This window comes from Rhipicephalus microplus, chromosome 4 (genome assembly GCF_043290135.1).
Source record: "Rhipicephalus microplus isolate Deutch F79 chromosome 4, USDA_Rmic, whole genome shotgun sequence".
Taxonomy (NCBI): Eukaryota; Metazoa; Arthropoda; class Arachnida; order Ixodida; family Ixodidae; genus Rhipicephalus; species Rhipicephalus microplus.
In genome coordinates, this window is record NC_134703.1 from 25,031,871 (window position 1) to 25,054,459 (window position 22,589).

Below are 22,589 nucleotides of genomic sequence, written 5' to 3' on the forward strand. Positions count from 1 at the left end.
ATAAGACACAAGAAAAAACGAACTCATTTTAAGCTTTTGAACTTATCATGTATGTTTTTTTGTATTTACATAAAATAAATAAGCTGGAAACACAATCTGCTTCTCAGGGTCTGTGATTCCATAGAAGGTGCGATGTGGTTTCATGTAGCAGCAATACGATGACTTCTTAGTAGTGGTAGTCTTAACAGTTAGTAAAGTTCGGACGCGGCAAGAAGATCACAGTTGAGCAACTTTGGTCACAGGCGCGCGTAGAGCCCCTCTGCAAACTCGTAGATTAAAAAACAACAAGATTTCAAATTCATACAAACATGAAAATTAGGCTGTGACGTACTGTCCATATCGACCTGAGATTGGTCTGCCGCTTCTCAGGGCTAACTGTTGAGATTTCAACGATTCTTAGATTGCAACATAATGGGTCTTTCGCAGCCGCGATATAGTCGTAAACGTACGGTGCTATAAACGTGTGCATTAACAACGACTCGACAGGTGTGACTGATCAAACATAAATAGTTAGCTTAGCGCCCACCTCAGACGCTAGGAAGAAAGTTCAGGCGTTCCCTTTGCCCCCCCCCCCCCTCTCCCTCCCTCAGGCACACACGCTTACGCTTTCACCTACAGTGGCAAGAATCTTCCGACATTCTGCTTGCATTCATCGAAACCCATTGTTCGAAGAGAAAACAAACAAAACAAAACAACAACTACAGTGCATTAATAAAGCAGTAACCGTGTGCATTATGCCTAATGTCTTGTTTCAAGCGTGGTTACCTCACTTTCACACGGAACGAAGTATCGAATTCGTTGGCAGCACTTTCACGCTCCACATACGGTCCACAAAAGCGTCAGACTTTCGGGGCGCACGCTCGCATCCCCGCGCGCCGTTCAGGAAGTTATGCGAGGGGCGCTCGACAGGCCCTCAAAAGGCAAGCTGGTGCCGTCATTGATGCCTTTTCCGTCATGTGGGCTGCTCCGATGCTGCTCATCGCCGCCGCAGCCGCTACCGCGGATGCATCAAACGACTCCGAAGGTGAGTCGTTGTCTCCAAGTATTTACCTTGTTTATTTATTTATCTTCTGTACAAAAATTTATGCTACGGCTGATTCACCGAGATTCGTTACCGCTGTAAATGTTCACTAATTGTCGTCTTAAATAAAAATAGATGATGACGATGACAGAAATGACGTCATAAGCTTCAGAAGAATTCAGAGGTCTGGCAGACATGAGATCAAGCAGTAATCATCCAAGCTGGCATTAAAACTGGTACTACTGAACAAAAAAACGCACCATGAAGTTTAACGTCCCAAAGCAGTACTCGAGATGGTGGATTCCGTTGTAGAAAATACAAAAATAATAATTTCGACTAACCAGAGGCTTTTCACAGTTTATCTACACTAACGTAGATAAATGGTCCTGAGTGCCACCCCATTATAACTTGTTCCATGTCGACCACCATAATTGGTTGCGAAGCCTTTGACGTCATGCTCAGCAGAATAGCACCACTGTCGTTCTGTCGATCTGTCTATCTTTAGGATCTATAATTTAGTAAACTGGCGCTACAGCCACCATGTGCGTCTCGTATGTATATTTTGGATCGGGTGCTTCCCAACGCTGAGCCATTGATTTGCCCACGCCGGCTAAATTCTCTGCTTTTCAATAAAGAATTTTCTCGACTCTCTCTTTTGGACGACAAAAATGCGGACTTTCATGCGAGGTCTCACTTGCAGTGTGGGCTGTGTGCTGGACACAACTGAACCAATCTCGGAGGTTAAGGCCAGTAAACGAAAACAGCAGCATCAAATGAATGACAGGTTGTGACATAGCAGGAGGTGAAAGCACCGCTTCCAAAAATCGTGGAGTTAGTAATTTTCTAATTATATTTAGCCACATGTGTGACCATTGTCTGACATTTACGTCTCCTGCGCTCGAAGTTTAAAACAACTGCACCCAGTAATTAGGCAATAACTAGACAATGAATAATAAAAAAGCTAATAATTTTAAATGTTGAAGGGATGATGCAAGTTCACGATGACGTTAATTATTGACAATTCGTCGATTCCAGTTCAGTGCGGAGTCCCCAGAGACATTCAGTCGAGAATCGTTGGAGGCTCACGTGCGAGATTAGGTGAAGCGCCATGGCAGGTGAGTTGTGCCCCGTGCGTGAACACGACGCATTAAACCATTAAAAGGAGTAGGTTACTGGTCTGTAGGGTATAGTCATGCACAGAGGCATCCATTAGATGGTGTTGGCAAGTTCATTAGGGTGCATAATTGGGCGTGTATGTGTGGATCTGTGATGTCTATTTTCCCTGTGTCGTTTCCCTGTTGAATGTTTTTAACGGGGCCTCACGACCAAAAGAAAAAAAATGCTTAACAACAAACGTGAAAAAAAGTACGCCTTGTCTTTCTAAAGGGAACCGTGTAGATGCGAAGCAGTGAGCTTCAACGCTTACACTGGCGATAGAGAGACCTAGAATATGGTGACTTCGACGCTTGCGCAGTAGAGAAACCTGGGGAGGCGCATGCGCAATGGCTGTGTAAAAGCCGCAGGGAGGCAAGCCTAGAGAAAAGTTTCAGTGCGTCGCGAGGCGAGAGAGAGAAGCATAGGAGATGAGAGAGGGAATGCGCATGCGCAATGGCAGAGTTATCGCCGCTGGGTCGGTTTCCTAGAGGAGAGAGATGGAAGAGCGAACGCAAGAAGGTGGTGGGAGATATGAGGAGAGAGTAACATTACTTGTCGGAGAGACAAAAGGAGGAGAGTTGCGCATGCGTAGAGTGAGACATAGACCTGAGCAAGAGACCCTCAGCAACTAAAGAAAAAAAACACACAAAGCGATGACGTACTTCTCACAGTGGTCTCTATTTGGTTCTGGCGGGGAGGAAGCGGAGGTGGGAATACGAGAATTAAGCAACTCTTGATAAATTGCAAGTGCAGCATCAGTTGATCAGGCCGCATATCATCAAGAACCTGCATGAGTTGAGGTGTTAACGGGACGGGTCAGACAAAGTAAATGAATGCGGCAGACTGCACCTCTGTTTCTTTTCTTTTTTTCGATTTGGGAGGAGGGGCGTGATCACGTTTGCAGAAAAGAGCCGGATGCGCGCGAATCGCTTGAGATCTCTTATTGGAAAAATCCGTAAACAGGCGCTGTGTGCTCGAGCCAACGTTTAGACAAGGGGGACTTGTCTTCTTCAAGGCTAGAAAAAGTTCTAGCTTTGAAGAAGAGTTAGCTTGTAGTTCTAGCCTTGAAGGAGACAAATCCACTTGTCGAAACATCGCCTTGAGCACGCTCAGATGCTTACAGCAATGAGAATCAAAAGTAGAAGTTGGTGCGAAATCTCATATTGCGTAAGGGATAACTGCGTAACGGATCGCTGTGTATTGTTGTTCACGTGTTATTTGCGTCTACGTTGCAGGTGTCCTTACAGAAGAATGGCTATCACTTTTGTGGTGGTTCAATAATTGAACCTACAATCGTCCTGACTGCTGCTCATTGTGTTCGCAGGTAGGTGTTGAGGAAGCTGATAGGTATGGTACGAAATCACTATGTATCTTTATCTTTGAAACTACTGATTTGCCATACTGGTTCGCCAGAAAGGTTGCCTAACCCATTGTTTTTTTCTGTAAGTACAAACGATGAATTAAGCATTGGGACTCATGGCTTAAATGTCCATTACTATACGAGCTTTGCATTTGAGTACATGTTATACCTCAAGGTAAGATTTGCCCCTTGTTCGAGCTTTCACGTGTTATGACAATACTAAAGTGCAACTCTTGGTATGTGCGATTGTTGCTATTTCGTTGTTCAAACCCATTGAATCCAGAAAAAAGAATGACAGATGCTGTTGCTAAATAAATAAATAAAACAATAAAGGAATATATATATATATATATATATATATATATATATACGTTATTTACGCTGAATGTAAACTATTACTTTAGCATGCACCTTGCGTCAGCTTCTTAGTGTTATGTACTGGACATAACGTAGAACAACACGTGTAAACAGCTTGGTGTCCATGTGAGTGAATTTTGATTCAAACTCTAGTATCGCGCGCTCGGATTGTATTTTGTGTCGTCCCTTGTGTCACTCTGAGACTGGACATCGCACTTATGTGAATCCCTATGACTTGACGGACAAGCTGTCTGTAGAGGCGATTTCATGTCGCTATTTTTCATGACTGTGATTCTCGTTTGTTCTTTTATCCGTGAAAAAGCGTAGCTAGTGGTGTATAATAGCCCAAGTATCTCCTAATCAACATGTAATAAAATTACTACGTCGAATTACTGCAGGTTTCCCAATGGCTTCTCGGTCGTGGCTGGTATTACAAACCTCGGAAAAAGAACCAGTTATTACCAACGACGAAATGTAAGTAAAACCCAACTAAGTACATGCACGTTTGTATAGTAAAACACTCACCACGAGTTAGTGAATATATTTCAAGGATAAAATGGCAGGGCTGTAGCATATCATGGTTATATTATATACGTAGATCTCTTATCATTCAGGCCCTGCCAAAAGAGTATATATTTTAGGTTTCATACGCATACAGTGCATCTTTGACTTTATGGCCTAGTTATAATCTTGGAAGCGTTTTCTATCACCAGTTTATCTCTTCTCACCTCCTTCATATACGAAATTAAAAAAAAGGTGCTGAATGAATTTAGTTATCTTGTCTTGCGATGACTGTAGGTCAAATGTGTACGATGCTGGTTTGTGGCATCATCCACGCTGCAATCACCAAGCCTTATCAAACAAAAAAAAACTATAGTTAATCAAAATACATTTTAGCAACAGAAAAACGAACTAATAACATAGGAACCCCATTTTGCCCAATGTCGTGGTGAAACGTGATCAAAAGACAAGAGCGTCTTGAGAAAGCGAAACAGCATGTTCAAATACGCTGAACAGGGGAAACGTCTTACTCGCCTTCGAACATCCGTGGGCCACTACGTGGTGCCCGTTAAATAACCCCTTGGTAGTTTTTGTCCACATGAGGTATACATGCGTCAATATTCTCAAGTGAGCGAAGGAACACGAAAAGGGTGACAATACGCATTCAGTAATTACGACAAAGAACATTGAAATTGCTGTGCGCGGTGCCACAGAAGGACGTACACGGAGGCGGACAGACGCTTCAAAGTTGTCGGAAGCATATTATATTATATTCATTTTCTTACATCTGAAATCTCCATGTTAATACTCAGCCATACTTGTTGTAAATCAATGGCTACCTCAAGCTCTCTTTTGTGGGATATTAAATCAAAAACCTCGTTTTCCCTTCATTCGATAGTGCCGCGAGACTGTACTAATTGAAGCCATGAGACAATCAGAGCAATAATAATCATCTTGACGTTCGTTTACGACGTGGCGTCGCATCGTGCAGGTGTCCAGCATTCGACGTCATCCTAAGTTCGGCACGGACGGAGCCAACCACGACATAGCGCTGCTCAAGCTGGCCGAGCCTTTCGACTTCGCGGGCTCCGACGGCTACGTGGCGCCAGTGTGCCTGCCGGACAAGTACCACCGCATGGAAGGAAGCGTCACAATCACCGGCTGGGGAAAGACCAGGGAGTGTAAGGACAGCTAAGTCGTGTTTGCCGCCCACAATCACTGGCAATGAGAAAACGAGGGAGTGTATAAGGGCAGCTCGGTTGTTTGTCATCAATAATAACCAGCTGGGAAAAGGCTATGGAGCGTAAGGACGACTAAGTTGTGTTTGCCGTCCATACTAAGAGGCTAGGGAAGGACTGCGGTATGTAAAGACAGCAAATGTTCTGTTTTCTGTCCACAGTCACTGGTTGAGCAAAGGCTAGGTAGTGTAAGGACATTTACGTTTTGTTTCACATCCATAATAACCGGCTGGGGAGAGGCAAAGGAATGCAAGGGAATCTAGGTAATATAAGGACAGGTAGGTTGTGTTTGCCGTCTGTAATAACTGGCTAAGAAAAAACTAGGGTACTAGAAAAAACAGACAAGGTGGCAGCTACGGGCGCCGCAGCAAGCGCGTGGCAGGTGAAGGAGAGTGACGTCAGCGCGCACTACCAGGGGAGCATGACGTCAACGCGCAGCAGCGCCGCGACTGTGCGTGACCTACTTGGCACCGCTTCAATACGTGCGGCGCGCGGCGCGTTCGTACGGAGGGACAGCGTTACACAGGCTAGTCAGAGCTGTTTCGCATCTAATGTGTAATATTACAATTTGCTGAATGTAAACCAACAGATCAAAAGTGTTTTCATAAATGTTTGCACAGCTAACAAAATATAGTGTCGCGCTCATGCACAATATAGATCCGATAGTCTTTTTTAAACGCCTTATAGGACCAGAAAGAGCACGCAATCATTTCCTTTGCAACAACTTCAAAACTCGGGTGAGAAGAGGGAAAGTGGAAGGGGCGATTTTCCAATTATATGTCCCACTTTCTTCCATGTCTCGCAGCCGGAAAAATATCACAGGATTTGCACGTGGTTACGGTTCCCGTGGGAAGCGACCTCTTCTGCACTTACCAGTACAGCCAGCTGATCACACTGAGCTCACTTTATGACCGAAGAATCATGTTCTGTGCCAGGGCGTTGCTGGGTGGTCGAGGGTCCTGCAAGGTAAGTTTGTATGTCGAGGGAGTTTGAGGTTTGAAACGAGACGTGCTTATGCACATGATAGCTAATGGTAATTGGCAGTGTTCTGCAACAATACTACTGACACATAAAGAGGAATGTAGACAGTGGGGTACACTCATTTGAGATAATGCTAACTAGAAATAAAAAAAAATGTGCTTAATAGCAGAATTGTTGTTAATGTTTAACCAGACAAACACAATTCTTGTTTGGCGCTCTCCACTGGTTAAGGACGAAACAAAAAATGCGAAATGCAGTTCAACAGTTCACTATACAGACAATTCAAAGGTTGTATGACGAAACACAAGCACGTAGTGTTCGTTCTTAACGGCCACATAGCTGGCCGCATAATGTTCGTTTTTCACACAACGGGCAAAATGGCGTATGACAGTATACATGTACCAGCTAGCTACAAAAGTCTATATCCTATTTTCAGGATAGCGTTCCGTTCAAAAGGCGAAAGTGTAGAACAAAGAGAGAGATAATGAGTGAAATAGAAATAGAGAGGAAAGGCAGGGAGTTTAACCAGGCTTGCCTCGGGTGCTCATACATACCCTACACTTAGGGTGGGGGAATAATAGAATTGAAAGAGATAGAGAAAAAAGAAGAGTAAAAAAAAAGAGAATTTACGCTGTACTTCGTGCAGAAAAAAAAAACACTATGTACCATGGTCCACAATTTTACATCTTGAGTGCTGAAAGTTAAATGGTTATCTTGATTTGCTTTGAATATATCCTTGCAGGGGGATTCCGGTGGCCCAGCGACACAAACGGAGAAAGGACTGACTATGGTCGTCGGCATCGTATCGTTCGGTCGTGGCTGCGCTCGAGCGCGCTACGCCGGTGTTTACACAAAGGTTTCGCATTACGTCGACTGGATAAAGGACAACTCAAAGAAGTTTGGCCGATAGCTGCCGCGAAGTGTTTCATAGAAGGAGAGACACGAGAGTATACGAAATGCCAAAGGAGCTGAGAGCAACCTGGGAGAAGGTGTTTCTTTTTGATTTTCCTGGTGGCTGTCATACACGGCAACGAGGGACAGAGACATGAAGAGCGAAAGAATGTCAACTTAAATTGAGTGAGCAAGTGGAATCTACTAGCATTGTGGGAGCGAAAGAATGTCAACTTAAATTGAGTGAGCAAGTGAAATCTACTAGCATTTTGGGAGTCACTGACTTGTAAAGTGAGAACGCAAATCAGAGCAGCAAGCTCTTCATTACGAATAGCTCGTGAATGAACCACAATAGCCAGTCACTTCCTAACTTAAAGAAATACGTGGTTCGAAATGCCATCACAGCCACCGACTGAATCCTGGCGGTGACAATGGCTGACTATCACCTTAGATACTGGTTTCACAGTTAATTCACGAGCCGTTAATTATGATCTCAATTAACTCATACTCTTTTACCATCCGGCTTTCTTTTCAACGAAGCAACACTTTGTCCTTTGCCCCGTTACATGTGTGATTTACACGTTCAGCTTTTTACATGACAAATCATTTGATAGAAAACGCTGGTCAGTGGCTTGGGCTCATGTGAAATGCGCGCCAGGCCTTCTGTATACCAACTTTGTCTCTTCGTGTTGCATTTATTCTCGTATTGTCTTTCAAATCTCGTCGATGTTTAACTTCATTCATTCCCTTCACTGAATCCACGGCAACGAGTCAGTATAGGGCATGCTGGCTAGTCTCCTTTTATTTTTTTCTCGTTTTTTTTCTCCCATACTTTAGTCTCAATAGCAATCATTTCCAGGCTACTTGAGTGAAAAGAAAATGTATATTGCGCTACTAGTTATCCGTTTGCAGAGTAGCCTGAATACGTCAAATAGAGGCAAGACGTTTCATTATGTCCGCAGGTTACATTGCGTTGGATTCTGCACAAATTCTTCTCCGAAAATACAATAATGAAGCCGAAAGCGATCTCCTGAAACGACAATGGCTAAACCCAAATGAGGCAAGTCTGTGATACAAGCGAGCCTGGTATGTAAAATAAAGAACTGTAATCAATATCGGTCAGAAAGACCATGACGAGTGCTTCCGAATTTGTGACGTTCATAGGGAGGACCCGCGATTCAACAAAACAGCTCTTTAGGCTCAACGGTCAAAGGATAGCATTGTCCTCTTCTCGCACTCAACGCAGCTCTGCACCACCTGCATTCGCTGGCAGAATTTTGATTACTAAAAAACGTGGCAACTTTTGTCTCGTACCAACTAAGCGCAAAGTGCGCTTGACTCGAAGGATCTCATTAATTAAGCACGCATAAGAATAACTGACTCGTGACGGTGACCTATGTATTTGATGCCGCCAGAATGGCAGTCACGGAATTAATGCTGACAGAGCGAGACCACAAGAGATTTCTGGCATTCTGCTGGCAGAGCTCCAACATGTCCAATAAAGGTTATATTTGTGCCATCACGAGATGAGTCATGTGTGTTTGTGTGCCATTGTTCATATATGTGCAGTATAGTTGGTCGCTGATATGAGGGATTTAACGTCCCAAAACCCCCATATGATTATGAGAGACGCTGTAGTGGAGGGCTCCGGAAATTTCGACCATTCGGGGTTCTTTAACGTGCACCGAAATCTGAGTACACGGGCCTACAACATTTCCGCCTCAATCGGAAATGCATACGCCGCTGCTGGGATTCGATCCCGCGACCTGCGGGTCCGCAGCCGAGCACCTTAGCCTCTAGACCACCGTGGTTGGGCATACATACAGTATAGTTAGAGAGAGATAGACAGAGAGACAGTATACAAGAAAAAAGGCAGGGAGGTTAACTAGGGCTGAGCCCCGGTAGGCTACCCTGCACTGGGAAAGGGGAAAGGTATAGAGGAGGAGAGAAAAGGTCACGCGTAAGAGTTTCACCATAACAAACGATGAAACAGTTCGGTGTCGAAATCGAATGGGCAGTGCCATGGTCCCAATACTTTCTCGACAGCGAAGTCACTTCTGTCCAGTTGATTTAAAACGCTGTGCAGGTGAAGCCTCTCGTTTGTGTATGCCGGGCAGTAACATAACATGTGTTCAATAGTCTCATAGGCGGCGCAGTCGCTGCACTCCGCGCTGTCGGCCATCCCTATCTTAAATGAGTAGGCATTGGTGAAGGCTACGCCCAATAGTAGTTGCTGCTCATGGGAATACAACAACTTCTATGTGTGTGCCACAGCGGTTAGGTGCTACAGATACATACCACGCATGCACTACGTGGGCTTTAGTCGTCTGTAGAAACACATGTTCGAGGGAATTATACCAAAGCCTTCTGACTGTGTATGCCATAACGAATTTGAAAGCTGGGTGTGCACTGTAAACGCTGCTCCGCGTGCAAGACTATTATTACTTTTCACTTTCTCTATTTTTTTCTTTTCCTTTTTCCTTCCTCTGTGTAGGGTAGCAAGCCGAGTGCGGCCTGATTGGCTTCCCTGCCTTTCTTTTGCCCTCATCTCTCTTTCTTTTATCAAAAATAGGTAAATAAAAATACATCCACGTATTTATACCCGCCAGTTTGCTAACTTGTCTACCAGTTATTAGTAATTACCAATTTCAGCACTATACTTCGTGAATTTTTTTTATGACGGCGAATTTCTCAAGCGTTGTCGGTTGGATGGTGCGCGCAGGAAGAAATCAGCATCTGCGTAGAAAAAACAAGTCATTGTTGAAGATCGCTAACAGGTGAGAAAAGCGGTATAAGTAAAAACCACTGCATCGGGTCATATAGGGATAAAAAAGTGTAACACCGTTAATCCATAGCTCCAGAATTATTGTTCAGAAAATATCAATGAAACACTTCTGACATAACAGTTCTATGCGGCAGCATGGCTGTCATCTCTTCTTCATGACAGGCTAAAAATGAAATGTGAACCAGCTACGGAAATTTCGTTATCAAATTTGATAAAGAACTCGATTGCTGATTTCGCGTTGTTATCTATCATGTGTGTATGGTTGATCCGGCATCTACAACTGCGATTTCGATGTTATTACGTAATGACGGCTACTACTACTACTGCCACTATTACTACTTCTGCTAGTAATAATAATTGTAATAATATCGATGATCGCACGCAACTAATTCAACCTTATGAAATGGTTAAATATTGTGTCACTGTTCATTTACTGCAGAACGTTTAGAAGCAAAGCGATTACGTACTGTCACGTTCAATACGAGTCTCAACATGCTAGTCTTGGCTGTAATGACGCCGGCCCGAGAAAAAAAAAAAAACTTGAAAATTTTGCCGTTCCAGCTACAAGCCTACTGTGCGCGTTCAGTCACGCGTTCTTCGCGCTGGAGCAGTGCATCACGAAGAATAAAAAAAAAAGAAAAAAATGTTGTGAAGCCAAGGCGATTGTTCGCCATGACGAAGCACGCTGCGCTAAGAGCCAAGACTGCCCGTGGTGCTAGGCAGGAGCGCGTATTACCGCTACGATAAGGAACCACGAGAATTCAACCGATACGCATGTGCATATTACAGGAATCACAGGTGCCTTGCTGCCTTGAAAAAGAGTGATGCTGCGGCCACGGCTTGCGCCTTATATTGGGCGCAATAGTACCGGCCCGGCAAGGCACCGAGACAAGAAGCTTCACAGGACATGTGGCCCACGTAACCACACATTACACCTGTTCTTAAATTGGCGCAGATCAACGTACTTATCTCGGTAAGAAATCAATTGAGCGGATTATTGCCCCGCATCACTAGCAGGTCGATCACCACGTTCCTGTCAACTCGGGTAGCTGGTCGACAGCGTAATGTATTACAAAAGTGCTTGAGTGTATCAAAATACTGTCATTTCGTCAAAAGTACAATTTTGCACGGTTGCTTGAATACACTGGAGTCAATAACCAGTCGGCGGCCGCCTTTGATCGACGTAGAATGCAAAAGCAACTGTGCGATTGTAAGTGCACAAAAAAGTGGTTGAAATTGATGCTCTGCCCCCCCCCCCCCCCAGTCCCCCTTACGGTTTCTTTCTTACTATAATTTTGTGGTTTCGGCCCATAATACGCCAGACTATTATGAATAATATTCTACTTAAGTTGACAACAGTTGGCACGGTTGTTCAGCGTCAGCACGGCAGACACTTATCTGAGTCGCGAAGGCATTAGGTAGCTTCGTACGCTATCCGTTGCGGTATGCAACTGTGCATGCGTCGCAATAGGGAGTTTTGGAAAACCGTTTGCAAGCGCTACGGGCGTTGCGGGTGTCATAGGAGTTTTAGAATAGCGTTTGCCTTGCTGCGAACCGCAACGCACGATCGCAGCGACACCGTAGCCTCGAAACCAGCGCTTGCAGGCCACATGCGGGCCGCCATCACCGCACGCAATTTCGAATTTTCTGCGTGTGGTCCGCGAACGCGATCCCCGACTCGTGTTACGACGCATGCGCAGTTGCAGTGACCGTACCGCAAGGGCTCGCGGTGCGCTACTCTAAAGCTCCCGAACGTTAACCACCGTTAGCGTTTGCGGTCTCCCCCCCCCCCCCCCCACCACACAAAAATGGAAATAGCGCATGGCCCACAAAGCCCCTTTGCGGTGATCTCGAGGAGATCACGCGCTACCGGGGGCGAAGGTTGTTCGAAAACAATCATCGCACGCGCCACACGTGATTGCCGGCTACCAACACCTTTGTCCAGCTTTGCGCGCTTTTCTACGGATAGTCTGAGATTTCCAGTAATAAAACCAGTCGTTAAAAAGCGCCTGTCTTGAGTGTATTCTCTGCTTCGTCCTCATGTTTTTTCGCGCTTCCCCCCATATGAATAGATTCTAGCTAGGCCAAACAGCTGTGTTGCTGCCACTGATAGCTGTTTTGGTACTTAACACCCCAGATTACTACCAATATGCTGAGTACCCGATGTTCTGCGTTCGCGATCCACTTTCTTCCCACCAACGCTGCGTGAAACGTGAAATGAGTGTAGCCCACTTTGGCACAGAGTAATACGAACCAGGTAAGCGCGTGGCGGAAATGTGTGCGTCATCCAGTGGCGAGCCTTTCCCAATCGACAGCATTGATCTGACGGTGTGATTGCCAGTGACATGAATTCGACAGCAGGCGGCTTGCCACCAGAGGGCGGAAAAGGCGATTTACCCACAGTTCGCATTGTTCCGTGGCGGAACGTACTTTGGTGAATGGGTAAAGAAGAAGGTTAGTGCGAACACTAATGAGTCAGTCATGCAACGTTTCTGAGGCGTCATTCGTGACTGACACGGCTGTTGTAGTATACTACTACTACTACTACTACTACTACTACTACTACTACTACTACTGCTACTACTACTACTACTACTACTACTACTACTACTACTATTACTACTACTACTACGACTACTTCTAAGAATAATAATAGCAATAATAATTATAATAAATAGGGTTTTACGTCCCAGAGTCACGATATAATTATGAGAGACGTTGTAGTGGAGGGTTCCGGAAATTTTGACCATCTGGTGTTCTCAGCCACTAGACCACCATGGTGGTCTAGTGGCTAAGACACTCGGCTGCTGACCCGCAGGCCGCGGGATCGAATGCCGGCCTTGGCGGCCGCATTTTCCACGTAGGCGAAAATGCTTGATGCCTGTGTGCTTCGATTTAGGGGCACGTTAAAAAACGCCATGATGTTGAAATTTCCGGAACTCTCCACTACGGCGTCTCCCATAACCATAACGGGGTTTTGGGCTGTCAAACCCCCCCCTATCATCGCATAGAACACTGTCTTTTAGCATTTGGCCTCCATAAAGGTACGTACGCCGCATACGGGTTCTAATTCATAACCTGACATTATTACTGTGGAGAAAACAAACAAACAAACAAACAAACACACACACACACACACACAAAAAAGATACTTCGTTATGAGATTTTCAGCCAGGGTCGTAGCTGGCTTAGACCGCGATTCCAGAAATAGGTAGGCTTGATTGACTGCATGTGAGTATTTACGCAGATCATGCGGGCCACCAACGCCATGGTGTTGTTTGACACCGCTATTGCGATGAAGCAGCATCGCCATTCATACCAGATCCATTCGAACAAATAAAGAAGCTACCGCAAGCTCAAGAAAAGTAACACAACTTTCACTCGGTAAATATATATATATATATATATATATATATATATATATATATATATATATATATATATATATATATATATATATATATATATATATATATATATATATATATATATATATATATATATATATATATATATATATATTGGTTCTCGCTCTGGCAACCGGGATAAAATCCACAGACAACAGACGTCGGATCTACGCAGCCACTTTTTTTCGCAACAGGGACCCATGTAAGACAAAAAAAAAAACATGTGCTCACCCGACAAGATCAAAGCCGCACGACGGGAATTCCACAAGCACATATTCCATGAACAGCACACACCATCAAAAGAAACGTTGTGCGATCGATGAAGCGGCACCTTCGTATCAACGACAGCAGATCCACCTGGTTGTGACACGAGTGAAAAGGCGTCAAGACTCAAATCAACTTTGCTTTTTTTTCTTTTTTTATCAGGTCACTTCCGCCTCAGTAGTTTGCCTCAAGGAACCGATTTTCGAGTTGCCGAGTGGATACCGTCGTATCGAAGCCAGCACATACGTCACTCAATTTTTAGAAATCGAACATGTCGGTAGCATAAAATGAGAAGGTGCATGACGACGCTATAACTTAAGTTACGCGACCAGCCTTCCCCGTATTCTAGAACGTCCCTTCGCCTAACATCCCACCTTAGCTTGATAAAGTCGATGGGAGCGCCGTCTCTAGGCAGTATACAAGTCCACGCTTATCTGCGATAACACGCACCAATTCTCGAGAAGCACAGGGTCGTTTTCAGTCGACTGTTCGACTTGCTCTAGCGAAGGACGAAAATTCGAGTCGAAGCTTGTTTGATAACGAGGGGATTAATTTGGCCTACAAATATAATTACGGTGTGTTATGCTGTATAGGGCGTGTTTGAAATAGAACGTTTGCGAAGTTTTTTTTTCCATTAGCCACGTTACCATTCTCCAGTGCAGGGCACCCTCCTATGGTTATGAAGAACGCTCGGGGGCGGAGGTTGTTATTACACAATTTGGGCGTCACGCATGCTGTATAATAACTTCTTGCCATCACTACCATAAGCGGCTTGTCTTTACTATGAATGGGCACGACGTCATTGTGGCTCAGGAAACTTCACTGGCCATCATCTACAGTGATTGGGTGGAAGAAGGAAAAAAATGCAGAGAAAGCGGTGTCGATGCCTATAATCGTTCGAATTACACGTGTCGAGATATTATAATCAAACAGGTAATCCCTTGTATACATGCCCATAAGCGCAATTCAGTATCGCCTACGCTTTGGGGTTGATATCCTTTCTACGTAGATAAGTGTGTTTAGAAAAAGTGTTTAATGATTTAGAGTACTTAGTACTCTACTATGGGAGAGCAGAAAGCTGTCCCTGAAGAGGGCTAGGATTTCGTCGAATACAGACGACTAAATACACCCCATAAGTAATACACCGCTGAAGTATAGCTAAGATATTTGTTTTCTAATCAAAGTGGCGGAATGCAAAAGACGGACAAGACGCCATACCTGCCAAGCAGCGTCTCGTAAACTTGGCACACATATCCATCCCATTATTTAATGCGCCGCTCACTGCGTTCACGCCCGACTGCTGCACGTGTCTGAGCAAAAAGGCTTTAAGTCTTTCCTCCTACCGGCTCATTTTGCGGCGTCAGTGAGCCAGAGGCCGCGCAGCTGTATTTCCAAGAGCCGATTGTTCAGCAAAAGAGACATTGTTTCGCATACAAGCATTTTTTTAGTTTTTTTTTAATGGCAGCCTATGGTGAAGGAGCTGAGAGGACCATGACATTCATGTATTGAGTAAACTACGTGGCTGAAGTTGAATTGACCGACGCAAGTGCTCGGACTGCAGGGACGAAGATACATGGGACGCCGAAAACCGCCCACCTGTGAACCAACTAGCCTGACAACAAACTCAACTATGCGAACTACTTCACGAAAGGAGTCAATACACGTCGTTTCTTTATCAGGTAAATTTGTAAGAACAAGACATCGTCTTTAGCGCTATATTAGATAAATGTTTATATGGGCTTGAGCCTATCTTCAAGATTCACATTAGCTCCACATATCTTGGTGCACGTTCTCTATAGAATCATGCCACCTGGTCCTACTCTCTCTCTTTCTCTCTCGCGAGAGAAAGAATGTAGGAAAGGTAGGGAGGTTAACTAGACTAAGCGTCCAGTGTGCTACCCTACACATGGGAGGGGGAGAGGGCGTAAAAAAGAAAGAGAAGGATAGACACATGTCACATCACACACACAATGCCGAGTTTCACAGGCGGTCCCTCAATGAAGTTGCTGTCAAGTATCTCCGGAGGGCTCATGTGGCTTTCTGTGCGGATTTGCTGCGCGACCAGGCTCCTAAGATCTTTGCTTCATTAAATGGCCGGTCATCGAGTCTATTCAAGGCACACTGGAGAGTCCGGCGATCTTCATCAAATTGGGCACAGTGGCACAAGAGATGTTCAATAGTCTCTATACAGTTGCAGCTTTCACACATGGATGCATCTGCCATGCCAATGCGATGGCTGAATGACTTAGTAAACGCTACCCCAGTCCACAGCCGGCACAGCATTGTAGCGTCACGTCGAGAAATCTTGGACGGCAGTTGTTTCTGGACTAATGACTTAAGATTCTTATCTTAGGGCGATGATTGGAGTTAAGTGGAGAATTTCAGTGGGCAAGCGTGGCATTATGCGCGATGTGACGAAGTTCTCTAGCTGCGTCTACTCTTGACAAGGGTATTATTAACAGTGTGGGCGCTCCATCGTGGGCACATCGGGCAGCATCGTCGGCGAGGTGGTTACCACTGATGTCACAGTGGCCTGGCAACCATTGTAAAACAATATCGTGTCCTTGATCAGTGGCGCGATGACAAATTTCATTAATACGATACACCATCTGGTGGTAGTTTCCACGTCGTAGACTTCGCACGCATTGAAGGGCTGTCGATAATGACGCACAGGAATCGGTGACGTCTCGTATACGAAAGGCTCTCGTTGTAGATGGAAACAGGATAATAGATCATGGGCTTGAGGGTAAAAGGGACTAAGGCGCACTTCTCGGTGGAAATTGTGAGGCCTCGAGCATTGAGGTACGTCGACGTTATTCTCGCTGCTTTTTGGAGCCGTGCACGTACCTGGGGTCGTGTCACTGCTAATGCCCAGATACATATATCATCAGCGTATGTAGAGATATTGACTGATCGAGGTAGACTTTGTACAAGGCCAATGATCGTGAGGTTAAACAGCGTAGGGCTGAGAACCCCGCCTTGTGGAACGCCACGAGCGGTGTAATGATCAACGGTACGGCCATCCGCAGTAAGCACGAAGAAGGATCTCCTCTGTAGGTAGCTCCGAATCCATCGAACCATTTCTCCACCGATTCCAATGTTCGCCAAGGCATCTAGGATGGCATCGTGCGTTACGTTGTCGTATGCACCTTTCACATCGAGGAACATTGCAACCGAGATGCGCTTGAGGTATTTCTGTTGTTGCACAGAGGTTACGAGGTCGATGACATTATCAATAGAAGAGCGGCCTCTTCGAAAACCAGCCATGGCCTCTGGGTATATATTATAGCGTTCAAGGTACCACTCGAGGCGTGTCAGAACCATTCTTTCCATTATTTTCCCCACGCAGCTGGATAGCGCAATGGGTCGATATGATGCCAGATCAAGCGGCGACTTTCCAGGTTTGAGGATTGGTACCAAGCGGCTGGATTTCCACCTTTCTGTAACGACGCCATCGTTCCATGACTGGTTGTAGCATTTTAGTAGCTGGTCTCTGCCGCGTCTTCCAAGATGGCATAAAGCAGCGTATGTAATACCGTCCGACCCAGGTGACGATGAACGTCTGCAGGTGGCTAGAGCTGCGTCCTGTTCCTCGAGTGAGAAAAGCATAATCATTTCAGAAACTTGCGTTACAGGAACATCCCCGAAAACTTCGTCACTCATGGTAACCACATTTCCCGCAATCCTACTCTCGAAATACACGTGTCCCATAACAGGACACGCAAACGAAAAGAAAATACCGAACTTATACTTATCAATATTCTCGACCACATCTATATACCACACATCCTTGCCGTTCTCAGTGATTCCAGGTAGACACATTTACACCCGCCGTCCGCTGACGCGTTGCGGTAAACAGCAACAAAACGAGGCGTGCAATGGCTGGGGTCTTCCGGTGGCAGAAATCGGCTCAAGGTTGCCAAGACTGCGCGAGTTGGGGTATTAAGTAACGGCGTGTTCCAGATGCGCGAGTGCGTACGGGTGCGTCGGTCGCCGTCACCTTGTTATGTATAGTGGAATGGTGCGCACCTGTAACAGTGGCCCGCTATCGCTTATTCATGTGACCTTATTGAGAGAGGCAGTCACCCATATTTAAGGGATTCGCCCAGAGTGCCTCGCCTCTTCGCCGGTTGTCACCTACCAGAAGAACAGCGAGCACCCGTTGAAGTGACATGGCATTTCATTGTGACAAGATACTGGGCGTGTGCACGGTAGCGGTTCTATTATACTTGGCAGGTGAGCAATAAACGGATACTGTGTTCACTACGCTTACATTGCAGCTTTCTAATAAGATTATAAACAGTAAGTTCATTCATCTTTGCTATAGGTCACTAGGATAATTTTGTGTAGAAGTTGCAGTTATTTCTGCAGTCGTGGTGTTATTTCATCATGTTAATAATTGAATGTACAAATAGCGCAACTTATAAGTAGTTACAGTGTAACTGCGGAAGCGAAAAAACAATGATAGACAAGAGCACTTTTTTCTATCCTTGTTTTTTTTCGCTTCCGTAGTTGCACTGTAACTACTTCTAAGTTGTGCTGTTCGTATATTTAGTTACGTTCTACCAACTTACCCGAATTTTCACGCTTCATGTTCATAATCACCGCAGTAAGTGGCGTGGTTAAAAAAATAAAGCATTACAACAGATAAAGGAAAAACAATAATTTACCCGATAAACCTGACTATTTTAGGGTAGCATCATATATATACAGCTGACTAGAGGAAGCTTACACACTGCAACACCGTTATATTCGTTATGTTCTTGTAGACAAATTTTCAAGTTTTGAGGGGTGTACAAGTCAAACAGTCAGAAATTTCAGAAAGCTGCCGATAGGTTCATCACACTACGCCCTATAATCGTCATGATATAATTATATCTGGTATAGGGATAAGCCATGTAACAATATATACAAGGTCTAGTAACAGGCATGGTCATAGCCTTGTTCTTTTAAAATAAATTTTGTTTTTTTTGTTCGTATCGAAGCTTTTAGATGTAGTTACAGCTCCGCATCCTTAAATAATTATGCACTTTATTCATGTCTGCCGTGAGATGATGTCTTTTGGAATGACATGTCAACAGTAAAAAACCATGCTATTTCGATGTTCTGAATAACCCTGAATAGCAATATTTGTAGAAGAAAGCTACCTCGCCAATAAATTACCAGAGAAATATGAGCTATCAGTGAACAATTCTTTTAAATTACTAAATAAAGAACCAAGCAATCGAAAGATGTACTAATGATCATTTTTTACGTTCGCATGTGTTTGCTTTTCTTTCAAGGGGGCGAAGAATGTGGAATCAGCCACGCTAACCTCCATCTATTGCAAACAGCATCGGAAAGGATTGTTGGAGGACGGGATGCACTGTACAAAGAATTCCCGTGGCTGGTACGTCATATGCAAGATTTTGCTTAGGTACTTTATTTGTAGCAGGACGGACCGACAAAAACGCAAAGCATTTCACGCCTCATGTACTCAGTGGCAATGCGAAGTACGTAAGCTCTGCTGCCTTTAGATACTTTTAACTAGCACACATAGGAATGTTAGTTTAACAAAAATACCGAAATGTAACCGACGATAACGCATTTTTAAATGGTTGGTTAGTTCACATATAGAAGAAACCACTGGTAGGATTATTATGGAATGATTTTCGTCACTTGAAGAACGAACAAGCTTGCGATAATAGAAAGTTCAACTGCCATATCAAGATTTCTTTTCCGATCCAGTACTGGCACATCACCAGAAAGCATTGTTAAGGCAAAAAAAAAAGTAATACAGCTTACTTACACTTATAGAACACGGAAATAACACTGCTACGGTATTTATATTGAAGTCCAATAAAATGATCATACCATTCTACTTCGCCACGCTCCATATGTTGCCTACAATGTCCCGTGCTTTTTCGCAGGTTTCTCTCCGGTTGGGACGACGGCATTTGTGCGGTGGAGCTCTCATAGCTCCTCGCTGGGTGATAACCGCAGCTCATTGCCTCAGGAAGTGAGCTCTCTGACATATTTCTTCATCCATTTAATATCTTAGCCATGCGACGAACGATCATTCAAGTAGTAATGTGTGTATCTTGAGTATTTGATCATAACAATAGAGATGAGTAGAGAAAATGAAGTGGGAAGTGTTGAAGCAACATAAATCCAACTTCTCCAGACATTACGGGCGTTATCACACGTTCTCAATCTGACAAAATAAATCAGCTGTAGAAATAATAACAATTATCGAAGTTGCACGGGTCACAAAGGATAGAACACGGGCTTTAAGCGAGTTCGTAACTTTGGTAACAGCAGTGGACTAAGTGGCTGATGGAATAATGTCAAGCTAAGTGCTGACGTATTTACCCTATCTTTTTCTGCAGTAGAGAGGCCGGCGACTACAGTATCTACGCGGGTGTTCACAAGCTAAGTCTCGACAATGCACAGAAGCAAGTGAGACAGGTAGGTGGATTCTGTACTATTATAACACCCCTGAGCCAAGAAAGGACGTCTGCGGAAATGAAAGAGTTGAAAAAGTGAACACGTGGCAAAGTATGTCGAAAGCCCGGATGTCAACACTTTTGCAACACAATCTTGCTGATAGATAGAGCTGCCAAAGTTCTCGTGCTTCTTGGAAATAAAAGAAATTTTTGAAAAAGTTGATTTGTCGTTTCAGGGACTCAAACGATTTGCCCACAAGGGATTCCGTCTTCGGACTTTCCGGAACGACATCGGCCTCCTGAAGCTCGACTCTCCTGTTGACATCGCGGGCTCAGAGGGCTACATAAACACCGTGTGCCTTCCTCCGAAAGGGTTCAAGATCAAGGACGACATTGTGATCGCTGGTTGGGGTACTACGAGAGAAAGTGAGTGCACCGAAACTATGTGAGCTGTGACCAAAAAAGGAAATGCTCTAGAAGCCTGTAAACTTGAATATGGAAGCTGACACGCGTTGTGTCACGTTTTACGGTCTACCGTAATGTACATCTGAGCCTCTAAACAAATTAGAAAGAATTCTAGAATACGGCAAAAAAATTGTTGATCGTAACTGCGGTTGGTAGGTTAAACTTGAATGGCAGAAGTTGTGGTACCATAGGTGGCACGCCGAAACAATTTTTTTTTCACGATATCTATTTTTCTAAGACCGCCATAAAACGCCAACAATATAGTTATTGACGACGTTATATATGAAAAAGAGGGACTGGACCACTGCTTGAACTTTTGGTATTTCTTCGCAAGGGGGACTTTCGGTTTTTTTATTTTTGTTGTTGTTGTACAATCTGTTCGATGTTGCAATAGTTTGCCATCTACTTTTGTATACGTCACACCAAATGATGCTTTCTTCCACGCATTCTAATAATTTGTTCCTGTTTGTAGTTAAGAATATAACCTGCTTGTGCTCATAATGGCGAAGCAGGTAACTAAAATCAAAATAAATAAATAAATAAATAAGTAAATAAATGCGGTGCCTCTGAACAGCCAGTGACATACAGGTGCACTCAAGTGCACTGATACACTCGACACTCCTTGATTTCGTCAGCAGGACGGAAACGCCGCTTCTTGACTGAGTACAAATGCTTCTGTGACACTTGTAGAGCGACAATGACGTGCTCTTGCTCGATAAACTCTCGACCATAGCATGTGAGTGAAGACCCTAATACGCAAACGAATATCGACTAAGCTCATCTCGATTTTCTGCTTCAAGGACGAGCGCCGCTTCTCTAATCAAGGATTCACTGATTTCAATCAGCAGATATCGCCCACTGCTGTGATGGCTAGTCTTAACAAACGTCATCAGCCTAGTGCACTTCGGTGTGCTCCAAAAATAGGTGGTTGAGAAATTTTCGGTCAGCTATCATATCGGATCATCACTGAAGCACAGCGAAAGTTACCGTTTGAGACAAAAAGTGGCACTTCGATCCATTCTCTTCGTCTCAGTTTAATTGGAGGAGTAATACCATGTAAAAGAAGCGTTAAACGTAGAATACAAAGGCCAAGGCGTCAGAATAAGCGGTAACATATTTTAAATCATAAAGCAGAGCTGCTGAAAACGTAATTACGCCTGTAGGTGAGGATACACTTCTATATAGTTACACGAAGTTGTGATGGTGCTTCGAATGGATGTGAAAACAATACGGAAACTATATACAAGTCACTGATAAAGTGATGAAGTATTTCTGGCTCACAGACGTAGACGTTGGCGATGTGAAGGAAGGAGGAAGCAACAAAAGGGAGAAGGCAGGGAGGTAGCCGGTTGGCTACCCTACACTGGGGGATTAGGGAAGGGGACAAGAATAATGAGAAAAAGGGAAGAGAGGAAAAGAAAACAAAAAGGGGTGGGGGAGAGACTGACAGTAATTTCACTGCAGCGTGTAGAACTCTACCGCATGTCAGAGGCGTTCACCCAAGCCTGTCTTTCTCAGGAAATACAGCAGGGCTTTCACTGCCTTGTGGGCTGTCGAGGGATGTGGACGTTGCTGTAATAGCACCCGCACAGAAGGAGGCCGATCATCCAGTCGACGAGTTGCGTTGCCAAGTACTTGTCTATCTGAGACAAATCGAGGACAATGGCACAGCAGGTGCTCGATATTTTCATCGGTGCCGCAAACATCGCACGCCACTTGGCGATGTGATGAATTCAGTT

General features: G+C 44.5%; 2 protein-coding genes across 2 annotated transcripts in view; both read left to right on the forward strand.

The window, feature by feature from the left end:
* LOC142814134 (uncharacterized) overlaps positions 1–22,589 on the forward strand; it is a 168,951-nt gene that overhangs the window by 142,060 nt on the left and 4,302 nt on the right. The window contains exons 35-39 of the mRNA XM_075892071.1: positions 18,154–18,196; positions 19,243–19,349; positions 19,870–19,958; positions 20,329–20,407; positions 20,622–20,811. Coding sequence (XP_075748186.1) covers positions 18,154–18,196; positions 19,243–19,349; positions 19,870–19,958; positions 20,329–20,407; positions 20,622–20,811 — 508 coding nt within the window. The remainder of the gene's footprint in view (positions 1–18,153; positions 18,197–19,242; positions 19,350–19,869; positions 19,959–20,328; positions 20,408–20,621; positions 20,812–22,589) is intronic.
* Positions 942–9,026, forward strand: LOC142814199 (trypsin-1-like). Its single transcript, XM_075892357.1, has 7 exons — positions 942–1,024; positions 2,057–2,136; positions 3,412–3,500; positions 4,292–4,367; positions 5,386–5,575; positions 6,438–6,598; positions 7,356–9,026. The coding sequence occupies exons 1-7, from the start codon at positions 955–957 to the stop codon at positions 7,521–7,523; spliced, it is 834 nt and encodes a 277-aa protein (XP_075748472.1). The 5' UTR covers positions 942–954; the 3' UTR covers positions 7,524–9,026.